The sequence below is a fragment of the Anneissia japonica genome, unplaced genomic scaffold (genome assembly GCF_011630105.1).
Source record: "Anneissia japonica isolate Jap-2015-1 unplaced genomic scaffold, ASM1163010v1 scaffold288037_len161832_cov179, whole genome shotgun sequence".
Taxonomy (NCBI): Eukaryota; Metazoa; Echinodermata; class Crinoidea; order Comatulida; family Comatulidae; genus Anneissia; species Anneissia japonica.
The window spans coordinates 100,991-113,718 of record NW_022697892.1 but is presented as its reverse complement, the minus strand read 5'-3'; the positions used below and the strand labels follow the sequence as shown (position 1 = coordinate 113,718).

Genomic DNA, 12,728 nt, shown 5'->3' with positions numbered 1-12,728 from the left:
TCTAGAAATCAAAATTTTCCCGGGGGAGGAATGTTGACCCCACCACCTGATACAACCTGTTAAAATACGCACAAATATGTAAAATTAAAATTTTTTATGTTTTTTTAAGAGCAAAAACCTGTAAAAACAAATTACAGACGAATTTTCTCTGTAAAATTACAGATTTTTTTTACAGTGCACTCATGGGTTTCAGCAAACTGGATTTCGATAAACTGGTCGAATACCAACAGGATATGCCGACTACGGTGGGAACGTCTATAATATCTCCCTTCTCATTACAAACAGTTTTTAGGGTGTAGGCCAATACCTGATTTACATTGTTTATTATTATTATTATTATGATTATTATGATTATTATTATTATTATTATTATTATTATTATTATTATTATTATTATTATTATTATTATTATCATTATCATTATTATATTCCGCATTGTTTATTACTTAATTTTTCCAACTACATAGTGGTTAAGTGTTAGGCCTACAAACTTTTGCTAGTTTTCTTCATGTACCTTGATAAAGACCTATAGGATATGTCGAAATATTGGTTTTCTCCGATGTTTTTCTGGAGTCCACACATGGTCCGTTACCTATATTATTTATTATCGTTCGGAAACACACGTGAAACCACACAATGTTAATTACTGTTTATAATTAAGCTGATTATTCAATTCAAAGTAAAATAACTTTAGTATGAAATCCGTCAATACCAGGAGATTTGTTGTTGTTAAATAGTGGCCACCTCACTAATGCCTTCAGGGGAATAAGGAAGGAGTAACGAATTGGTCTTTAAAAGAAATGTTACTTTGGGGGAATTACAGTATGCCTTTCACTATAGCATACGTATTTGATTCAATGACATGGATTTTTTATGTTAAACCTCTCAAACATAGCGTTGATTCAAACCGACATGGGCTTTCAAATGCAAAATCTCCAGTAGTAAGTAAGTAAGTAAGTAACTTAGTAAGTAACTTTATTGCTTCTCTTTTATAACAGAGGCACAGCCGTAAAGACGTGCAACAATAACAAAATCAGTAAAAACTTAATTACTGTGATAAAATATAATAAGAAAATACTGCGGTAGAACGAAATATATATTTTTTTTTTAAGGGTTTACAAAAATAGTAATAGAGGTAAAAATAAATACTAATACTAATAATATAAGTAAGTAGGTTAATACATACACTTATACACACACACATACATATACACATACACACAAATATATATATACACACATATATATACATATATACATATATATATATATATATATATATATACACACATGCATACATATACATACATACACACACAATACATACATGCATAGACACACACACTAATATAATTTATATATCGATTTGGCTATCGAGTCCAGAAGACTTCCAGTTAGAGTTAAACACAAAGAATACTTTGTGCGTGCTCTGTTGAACAAAGAAAAGAATTTAAAAAAATATATATATATACTGGTAGCAGCAATCCAACGCGATACGAAGGTCAAGTTTCAACTTGCTACTGTAGGTGCTATAATCTTCTCAAAATCTACATTTTCCAGCACTAACGTGACAAGTTAATATTACCAGCATCAGTGTCTATCATCTTTATCTATTTATATGTTATTTTAATAACACATTAAACAGTAACAAGATACAGTAATCAAGTAAAGAAAGTGTAATAAAGTAAAACAAATTGTATGCTTGGTAGACTCGTGAGCTGTCTTTCTGTATTTTGTTGTGTTTTTACCTCCGAAAAGGAGGTTATTATGTAATCACCCCTCTCTGTATGCCTGTCTGTTAGCAGGATTACGCAAATAAAAAAACTAAGGAATGGATCATCAGTGAAATAGTACTAGTAAGATCTTGAAAAATCTAGTCTATTTAAACAATCTTAGTCTATTAAACAAAACATAATGCATCATAAACAATGAAATTTATCTTCAATTAAATAAGAGTTGCAAAGCGGGCAAATTCTATATTAAATAATTAATATTAATATAATTCAACAGAAATCGGGGCACACATCGGTGATTTGATTTGTTTGTAATTTGTTGTCTGTCTGTTTCTTTGTTGTTTGCGGTTATTTCTTTGTTGCGGTGATTTTCTGTTACCGTATTAGGGCCAATTATTTTTATTATTATTATAATTATTATTACTAGAAACACTCGTCTGATTGATTAGTTCTAGGAATACCCGGCTGATTGATTAATATATCTTTTTTTTTCATTCTTTTTGCGTAAGGGCAGCCGTTAGGGCTAATTATATTTATTTGTATTAACTCGGATGAGAAGCTCTAAAAACACTCGGCTAAATGACTAATAGATCATGTAAGCTCCGAAGAGGAGCTCTAATACACAGTTGATTGATTGAGCTTTTTAGCTTTTAGGGCCAATGTACTCTACTGCCTCTATTATACTGCCCTCATCGGAGCTTTCGAGACCTTGTTGTATTAGTGATATTCTATCATTGATCGATTGATACTCTAAAATCAGATAAATGTTGTTATACGAAAGAAAAGCATAAGTACATATTTAACTTTTTAAAACGATGAATACATTTTGGAATTTTATTTTATTCGATTTGGAAGTGATGTCTCTTGATATTGTATTACTAAGAGGTATCACTGTAAAATCTAATAAATGTGAAAAAAGAATCAGAAATACATTTTGTTTTTGTAAAAGGAAATGTATTAAGATTAGTTATTTATTTATAGAAACCTTTTTTTGTGGAAATACCATGTAATACGTAAAGGACATCATTATTTATAAATTATTTTAAAATGTATACTTTAGAGGAATTTAGAGGAACTTGAATAAGTGACCTTAGAGGCTGAAGAAATAAAAGAGGTCACTTATGTATAAAAAAAAAATCTAAAAAGCAGTACTAGCAATAAACAATCAAAGGGCGCTAAAACATTTAACAAACTGTTGATCCTGGAGTTTTTAAACATTTGAAAGGGTTCTGTAACATTGACTCTACCATTTCTAAGGGGTGCTTTGTATTATTAGTCTTGTAAGGCATACCGAATTTAACATTCATTTGATCTGTGGAATGAAAACGTGATGGCTCGGTCAGCTGTGATTACATGTTAGACTCGTACGAAACAGAAGCACACGCAGGCCTACATTATAACACCACATCATGACCATGATATAGGCACATTATAATTATAATTATATGGAAATACAACCGTTTGTCGAAGAAAATTTGATAAAATCTAGACAGTGCATAATAACAGTTGGCCTACATACAACGACCCTTAACTCAAAGTTCATAAAGTTCACATGTAATTAAGTTCTGTTCTACTCAATATGAAATCACATTAACATATACGATTTGACTTCTTTAAGGTACTACTTTCAGGTATTTCGTCATAACTTGCCAAGAGGTCCTAGATTTGGATTTATTTTTTATCTGCGATCTGACCTATTCCAAAGACATCTTCATTTTTTTTTTCATTTAAACAGTATAGTTATTCTATTTAAAATTGTACTTACTTTCGAAGTGAGTTTTGCCTCAGCCTCAGCATCAACCTCCATTTTCTTACTTCTTATAGATATGTTCAGAAGAGTTCAAGATAGTCATTTTGAAGTGCTCCTCACTTTCGGTCCAACATAATAATTTATCCACTGACAACAACTTAGTCACTCACAATTTCTACCAGTATCCTTATACTTAATACAAAAAGTACCACCTTTACAGTAGCCTCAAGATACCTCTATGGTTAGATGAGCTTCTTACACAGCAATTGTTATATTGTCGTTGAGAGCCAGACATGACCCATACAATCTCCAAAAATCAGCCAAGAATTACTTCAAAAGAAAAATATCAGAATTGAAAGTAATGCTACAAATTTGCCAAATTTATTGTATGTACGTATCACTCGCTCTACTCCAAGTTAAGGTAAACTTTATACAATCCGATAACAAAGTACATAAACTGCTACAGTACCTCTCATTGTCCCTAAATCAGTTTAACTGTTAAAACATATTATGGAAGTTTGTCAATGCATATCACTTTTTATATCTACGTCATCAATTGTAGGATTAAACTAGCTTATAAATGGTGTTGCCTTTCTGCAGAATTCACTTCTAATTCACATTTAACCTGATCCAAGAACATGAGGTAATTACTAATCATTTTTTATACATAGAAACATCATGTTCTTGATTATTTTTAAACCTTACTATTGCACTTAAAGTATGAAGAAAACATTGTTGTTTCATGCCAAATACGCTTGAAAATTCAATTCATAACCTAAGTTTCAAATAATTTGCAATACAGTATAGGCCCATCAAATGTTTAGTTTGGAAATACATTTCTAATCATGACATTTGTTTCGGATTGACACACATTGGAATGAAGATAAAATCTGATAAAATATTGAAACTATAATACATTACACATTAGTACAAAAGACACATTAACGATAATAAATAAATATATATATACATATATATATATATATATACAATATAAATATATATATTTATATATATAGTATAGTATATAAAAAAAAATATATTATTATCAATAATAGCAATAACAATAATTACAACAATGAACGTTCCACAAACCTTTAAACTGGATTTAATAAATATTTCAAATATTTAACTGTGTCCAATCCATTTACTACCAACCACTTGGATGGATACCCTATTCCAAAGACTAAGCTAATTTCACCATAAGCATTTTGAACGTCACTGAAATACCGTACATTGTATACACATTTATTTAAAAAACACAACTGGAACAGACGTGAGAGTCAATACGCATCTCAGCAACTTTGAAACGTTTTTAAAATGTTAAATTTTAAGCTCAACCTTAAAAGACAAAACATTTTTTGTGCAAAATTATGGCATTAAATATATTTAGGATAGTCTTTAGATCAAGTCATAATTTTTTGGGCTTCCGGTGTTTCGTGTGCGAAGTACAATGAGATACAAAAACAGACGTTTTTCAAAATATCAACTTGAGTCAACACTGAAAGCGACCAGATTATTTGAGTTCTCAAGTCAACACAATTATCAGAACAAAACGTTCAAAATCATAGTCCAATAAGTGGGAAGTATCAGTATGTTTTGCTTTAAATAAGTTGGCAAATTTTGCAAGTTGCAGAGAATGCAATATGATGTACAATCTGTTTCCATTACAATATTTTGTTATTAATTGGTTCAATAACTTGAGTATAAGATCAAACAGAAGGTAACTTCTCAAAATGTCAGGGCCCTTTGTGGTTTTTGGGGCATCTTGAATTTGGAACGCATATCCTAGTTTAGGGAATGTTGATATAAATGATTTTGGAATGAAACTAGTCTGGTGCTGATCAAGCTGCACACAACTAGGCTTGCACTGTTGTCATGTTTTTAACACTCTGGAAACAGGAATAAGAGCTCATATCCCCCCGGCCCCTCTATGGTTAGAGATGAGACACCAAATTTTAAGGACAATTTTAAGGATTTTATGTCAGTTTAGACCTATGAAAATGCCAATCTCATACTAACACATTAAACATTTTTCTGTTTTTAACAAAAGTGGGCCATCAGTTAGGATTCTAGTCGAGTGGCTGAGCGATAAGGCAACAGCGCCTCTAACTACAGCATTTCACATCGACGCTGGTTTGAGCCACTCCTCATGGCAGAAATACAACCAAGTCTTCTTGGATAAGGGTATAAAATGGAGGTCCAGTGTACATGTCTGGCTCATGTACACTTTAAAAACCCATTGCATCTTTTGGAAAATTAGGGGGGGGGAGAGATATGAGTACAGATACAGATTTCTTTATTGTCCAAAAAACTGGAAATTATAGTACATTTCAGCCCCTGTAATTGTAGAATGATGTGAACATGAAACTACTACAGTATAAGCACTTCTTTACGACAAGACCACACCCATACGCAATTCAGCACAACGAAGCTGTGAGTACAGCAATGGGTTATTCTCCTACACTTAACCCCTACTATATAAAACTTTTTATTATGTTCATCATATAAAACAAATATTGGAAAATAGACCTTAAGAACCCCCTGCATTATCTATTCTTGTTTTATAACTACCTGAAGACTAGGATGTTGCACTATGGGTGGTTACGCCCCCTTTCTCCCAGTTTTTTTAATATTCAAAAATCTGTATCTCATTTACCGTTATCAAGTTTTTTGTCAAACACTCTTTTTGAGTCTTAGAAAAATTAGTTGTACAACATATCAAAAAATTCTCAAGCTATTGCATTTGCTGTGACCCAAAATTTGGTCAATCGGAAAAAAAAAAGTTGTATACAAAAATTGTACAAAACCTTCTGATGCACAGTTATCATTATTTGTTGATGTGCTGTTATCATAAAATATTTTGGCAATATAAATTAGAAAAGATATGGTTATTGCCACACTTACTTACATGGCACATGTTTTCTTGTTTTTTATTGAATACCCTATTAATTAATAGGGCAAGCATTTACAATTGATCTTGTAATGTACGATAGAATCACTGCTTGCAAGACTACATAGGAATTGGGCTAAATTTGTAAAGTATCAGACAGGAGTCTTCCAAAGAGTGTTCCTGATACAGGAAGAAGCTAGAGGTACTTTATTTTGCTTATCAAGTTCCTTATGTCATTTCTAACTACATGAATGTGGAAGTCGGGACTTTTTTAATGGATATACAGAAAATATATATATATATATATATATATATATATATGTATGTATGTATAGAAATAAGTTGGAATTTTACAGTAGAACTTGTGCAATACAGGTTGCCCAATCAGAGTAGGAATTGCCGATTACTGTTTTTCGATCATTTGTGGAAAACATCTTAAAGTACTTATTTAAAAAATATTTTGAAACCCCTAATTCTACCCATTTAACCGCAGTTCTTTTGTGAACCAAATGGATTTTTTAAACCCCCACCCAAAACTCGCAACATTATAGTGTGGACCAACATCTGAGAAGTAAGACGTAGCTACAGTAAATGGCAGGATGTCAATTTTGGTTGTCAGCCAAATATTTGAGTAAAGCTGTTTTAAATTAACACCTTTAAAGCCAACCCATGAAAAAAACATTTATTTTCATTAAGCTGGTGGCTAACAAAAAAAAGAAGAAAAGAAAAACCCAAATTAATCAGCAATATTAATTAATAGAAATTGATTTAATTGTTAAGTTAACTGAGAAGGTTGTGTCTTTGATAAATGTTCTGGCGTTGCTCCTTCACCTGCCTCTTCCATCTCTTCTGTGCTGATTCCATTCGTTCTAAGTAACTGGCAGTTGATTCTTTTGGCCTTGCACCCTATGGGAAATAATTATGTTGTAATTTGCTATTCAAGTAATATGTTTTTTTTTTTGTTTTTTTTTATTTCAGAAAATAAAGCTGCCCCTGGAATTTCAGACATTTTGAGTTGATTATGCTTGTGCTCTTTAACCCAAATGCTCTATACAGTATAATGTTTAATTAATTGAATCAGTTTCATTACAGCATCATATGTTTCATGTATTTAAGTTACACACCAGAGCAACGGCACATTAACAGGGGCAGATTTAGATTCTGGAATACTGTACAGTAGATGATTTCTATGCAGTAAAGCTACTTGGACTTGGAGAAAGTTAAATGAATAAGGTGATTAGGCCCTCCCCATTACTGTATAATGTGTTTCATCAAAAGCCAGAAATGAGGCACACTACCTTCTGGGAAGTCTTATTAATAACTAATTTTCTACTAAAATTATGGGGTATTACATGAATAAAGTATCATATTATATATTATATTAAGCAGGAATCGAATCACAAAACTGGAGTAGACAACAAATCCAAAAAAATTCTTTTACTAACTGGAATCATGTAGCTTTTATTGTGTCAGCATGCAGTACACATATTTTGTATTCTACCTAGGGCTAGCCTTCACTTGCCCAACCTACATGTACAGTACCTTGCCTGGCCTAGCTTAACCCTAGCCTAGCCCAATAAGGCCCTTTTTGATTTACCTGGTAGAGGTGAAACTGAGGCTGGTCTGGTGCAGTTTTGAGGATGGATGGGTCATTTATTATCAGCACTATCATGTAGACGAGCAGTACACCTAACAGCGCTAGGATGAAGATTACCACAACCTAACAGACAATCAGCAAAATATTTTATATATATATATAAATTATAAGCAAAGTAGTACAATTACAAGTACATATAAAAGCATTTGTCGTGTTCTTCCATTGCTGATTTGGCCGTCAATTTTACTGGTAAACATAAACATCCAAGAAGCAAAGTTGTGTAGTAGTTTAATCCACTGATTAGGCCTAGGTAGCATAGGCCAATCTTCTTCCAGTAAACAAACTGCTGGCTTTTCTAAAAGCTTGCAAGTAAAACAATAATGCTAACCATTAAGTTCTTCCCACAAGACAATTCATCGTCTGTATGGATATATATATATATATATTTTGATTTATGAAATAGAAAAGCTATCAAATTATGGACATAACGTTAAAGTTAAGAATATTTATGAATATATTTTGAAAAGAGTCTTTCATTCCAATAATGCTATTTTGGCCAGATTAAGAATTCTAAAGACAACTTGAAATTTTTTCACTGGTTTTATTATCTATATTAAGCTAATAAGATCAACAGCAAACAAATAGACAAAAACTGTGAATGTGAATAAATTTTTTAAAAAAAGAATTTTTAAAAATAAATAAAAAAGCGCAACAATGATAGTCACATAATACTGTAGGTCAATTCATGTTGTTATTCTTGGTTATTGGCTTGTACAAATTTGCAAATATCTGTATTAGTTGTTTAATGTAAATGATGAACGCAAGTCCGCAGGGACATGGTGCAAATATTGTATTCTTATAAAATGAAAAATATGAAAAACAATACTGAAATGAATAAAGGTGGTTAACCCACACGAAAGAGGAAAAACTGTGAATGTGTCTTTCAAAGCACTGATTTATTTGATTGCCATTTTATTAGCAAAACAAAAATAAATTTTAGTACTTTTCTTGTTTTTAGTGTGTTGTGTTTACATTTTTTCTGGATTGATATTTTACAAATTATTAACTTCAGCACAGAAAGTATTGAATTTAAATGTGTTCCCTAATCTTTATACTGGATAAATGATAATTAAAATAATAAAACACTTCCAGTGACTAGAAGCGTATTTATCATTTTCCAATGTAAAATTATGAGTAAACATTATTAAATATACTAATTTCTTCAAGTTCACAATTCTTATGTTACTTCAAAATGAGCAAGTTAGTTTCAAAATATGATTTTTTTTTTTGTATTTTGCATGGGAGAATAAATATTAGATTCTCTGCAGATATTATTCTCCTGAAGACGATTAAAATATTCAATCAAAATGTTGAGACATTCTCAACAAACATCAGTTCTTTTCATAACAACATATGTGGTGTACCGCAAGCATTAATATATATAGAATAAAATGAATAATGGTACAGGTACTCTTGTCGTTGTACAAAACAATCGTTCGCTCTAACCTTGAATATTGTTCTGTAAATTTTTCTTCAATTTCTCCAAGTCAGGCCCATTGCATCGATGTAGTTCAAAGAAAGTTTCTGAGATTTTTATTACATACTTGTTCTAATTTTCCTATTTCGATTGATTCTATTAGTAATCGCAGGAAAGTCTTTTACAGGTATATGATATTTTTCTATGTTTTAAATTCTGTTTATGATTGTTCACTTATTTCTTTATTAAGTTTCAATGTCCCGGGTTGTACACATAACAGAAATTTACTGCTTGTTCCGTTTATCCATGTCAATTGTACGAGGTGAGGAATTTTTCATAGATTACCATATATTTTTAACCTAAATAGTAATGATATTGATATCTTTCAGGATAATCTTGCTACATTTAAATCGAAGATCATGCATTCTCTTCTTGTGGAGAAGGCATGATCTTCATTTTATCAATATGAGGATTTCGGTGGGAATTGTGTTTTTGTTTGTGTTGTTTCCCTATTGGTTTTTATGTGAATAAAAGAAAGGAAAGGAAAATATTAAATTTTAAATAATAATAATAATTTCATCATATGGTGTAGCTGTAGTCTTCAATGCTACCACTGACATTTATCAGTATACTGAACACAGATGTTTTGCAGAGAATATCTGAGGGTACAAAACATTAACATACCTCTATCGTTATGGTGTTTCTGTTTTCATGTTTGCACTCGCAACTTGCACAATCTGTAATGTCTCTATGCATTATATTTACACAGGTACTAAAAAAAACAGAAGAACACTAGTTAAACACATACAGTATAATACACTACCGTACAATATGCTGTGTGTGCTGAAGCATGGAGTTCGTTATCTTTGGTTAATCATCAAGCTGAGCAGATTGCATGTTTCAGAAGACACTTTTACGCTGTTGGTCCTATGTACAACAAGGCTCATGCGCAGTGTAGGGTGGTGTGTGGGCAGTGGTGGCGCCAGGAGGGGGGAGGGAAGCCCCCCCATCGGCCAAAGCTCGTCGGGCAGTCGGACCAAAAGAAAACAAAAAATAGGCCTAGTTTTCCCATCCCAGCTCTTTCCGGCCATCTAGAAGTCCCAATTTTTTTTTTTTTATTTGTTTTGGGAGGAGGGGACATCCCCTCCTATACCCACCCCTGACACGGGCCTTCGGCCCTCAGATAACGCTGCGCACTATAGTTACACCCATAAATACTTAGCTCCTCTCCCCAGTTGGACATCTTAGCCCCCCCATAAATTTTATCCTAGAGCCGGCTCTGTGTGTGGGATAGCTTGATGGTTAAGATGCTTGCCTTCCAATCCCAGGGTTAAATTCCTGTCAGTGTTGCAGGATTTCTTCTCACAACTGAAAATAACTTCATTTCCTAAGCCTCATAATGAGAAAGTCAATTGTGACATCATCACTGCAACTCCCAATGTTATTTGTCTATCCCCAACAGTGCAATATTTTTATCATTTCATTGTGTCCTCTGGCAGGGGAAGGGTGGGGGTGGGGTGGAAAGTTTTTTTCTAGGCCTAAGTCTACGTATGACCCATCATAAAAATATATGATTAGAATAATTTACCAATCTTCAGGTTCAACATTTACAACTTTAACATCAACTGTGTGATTGGAATGAAAGCTTGGTGGACAGACACATTTGCACCGTACATCTTCAAACTGCGCCTGAAATAAATAAGAATGATTTAAAATTTTCACAAAATTTATCTGGTGTCATTTCAATTCTGGTCATTTTGATCTGGGTCATTCTGGGTCTAAGTTTACTGTATTTTAGGCCTATATAATTATACCACTACAGAGTTTTAACAGCCTGTTGAAAAATTGCCCATATTGTCAGTAGTACTTAGTACAGCCAGTGTTTATTTTTCTCACTATATAGAGAGAGCAATTAAATTTAGGCCCTACACATCAGAAATTAAAAATCCATATTCCTGTATTACCGTAAATGCTCAAATAAGCACTGCCCTCAAATTATCGCTGCTCTCAAATAAGTGTTGCACCAAACTCGATTTTTTTCGCTAAGCGCCGCTCTCGAATAAGCGCTGTTGCGCTTAAGAGGGAGTATGTAATGAAACACCTTGAGCAACATGGTTTTAAATACAATGTATACAGTGTTAAAATGAATAAATAACACAATGAAGACAGAAGCATTTCTTTATAAATGTTTATTTACAATTAATAATAATTCCATACTTTTATAGCACATTCCGCAAAAAGCCTCAATAATGCGCCTTACAAAAAGAAAAGAAGACAAGCAGCAAATAAATTTTGACTTAAACTACGGTACTTATAAATATAAACAATGATATACAGTTGGTTTTATTCATCTCTAGTCTCTTATAATCTTCTTTTGCGGTCGCTGTTTTTTACTAATTAATCTAGGCCTAGCCTAGTAGTAGTAGTGGGCCCCTAGTTAGATCTGGCTTAGGCCTAGTAGTACTACGCCTGGCCCTAGGCTAGCCAAGGCTAGTAGGAAGTATAATAATATATAAAAAAGGCAGTGGAATGCTGATGGAAGGCAATTTTGTGAAAATATTGAAATACTAATGCACTACTACAGCATGTCGTTAGAATTACTAACCTGAATAAAAAAAAAAATTAATTGTAATATTTTATCCTAACCCGGTTGTTTCTGGCCTACCTACGATACCTATCCTAGGCCAACACACAGGGGGCCAGTCCTTGGCGGTGTACGACCGCCTAAGCTGAGATGGGCTTACCTTTTAGGCCCCTACTACTAGCCGGTGCTTAGGCTCCACCATGAGATAAATTCTAATATCAAAGGGTAATGAATCTGAATCTGAGACTAATCTATTTTTTACCTTGACATTACTTGATATTCCAAGTAACACTAATATAATAAATAATTTAAAAGTAGTTTGAAGTCCCATTGCTTCTGAGCTGTATGATGTGACAAATCACGGGACTTTGTTGTCTTTTCTCTCTCTCAGCTCCTCGGTCATAAAAATCCAAACATCGCCCTCTGTTGACAAAGACGAAAACTTTTTTTTTTATAGAATCTGAAAAATAAATTAATGAAGAACGTTAACACTTTCAAAAATAAATCATAATATAAATAATTTGGTGTATTTGACACACGTACTCTGTCACAAGTAGAATTATTTTGGCAGTGTTTCGCTTCATAATGTTTTCTATTACATTCCCAATACTAAAAACCCAGGTTATACACAGATGTTCGGACTCTTATTAATTTGACGCCAATATTACCTTTTTTGTGGTGGATACAGTATACG

General features: G+C 32.7%; 1 protein-coding gene across 1 annotated transcript; it reads right to left on the bottom strand.

The window, feature by feature from the left end:
• Positions 1 to 3,842: 3,842 nt before the first annotated feature.
• Positions 3,843 to 12,442, bottom strand: LOC117102377 (putative protein 2). The gene is made up of 5 exons (XM_033242637.1): positions 12,297 to 12,442; positions 11,039 to 11,139; positions 10,135 to 10,222; positions 7,974 to 8,096; positions 3,843 to 7,282 (listed from the first exon to the last, which is right to left on the bottom strand). Exons 1-5 carry the CDS (start codon positions 12,363 to 12,365, stop codon positions 7,157 to 7,159), a joined length of 507 nt encoding a protein of 168 aa, XP_033098528.1. The 5' UTR covers positions 12,366 to 12,442; the 3' UTR covers positions 3,843 to 7,156.
• Positions 12,443 to 12,728: the final 286 nt, after the last annotated feature.

What these genes read in the sequence shown, in the direction of transcription:
- LOC117102377 (XM_033242637.1), bottom strand. Translation starts at nt 12,365, where the DNA reads ATGGGACTTCAAACTACTTTTAAATTATTTATTATATTAGTGTTACTT. An exon ending in AATGTTGAACCTGAAGATTG is followed by an intron (nt 10,223 to 11,038) that starts GTAAATTATTCT and finishes TGTTTTTTTTAG; the next exon opens with TACCTGTGTAAATATAATGC. An exon ending in CTCAGTTTCACCTCTACCAG is followed by an intron (nt 7,283 to 7,973) that starts GTAAATCAAAAA and finishes TATTTCCCATAG; the next exon opens with GGTGCAAGGCCAAAAGAATC.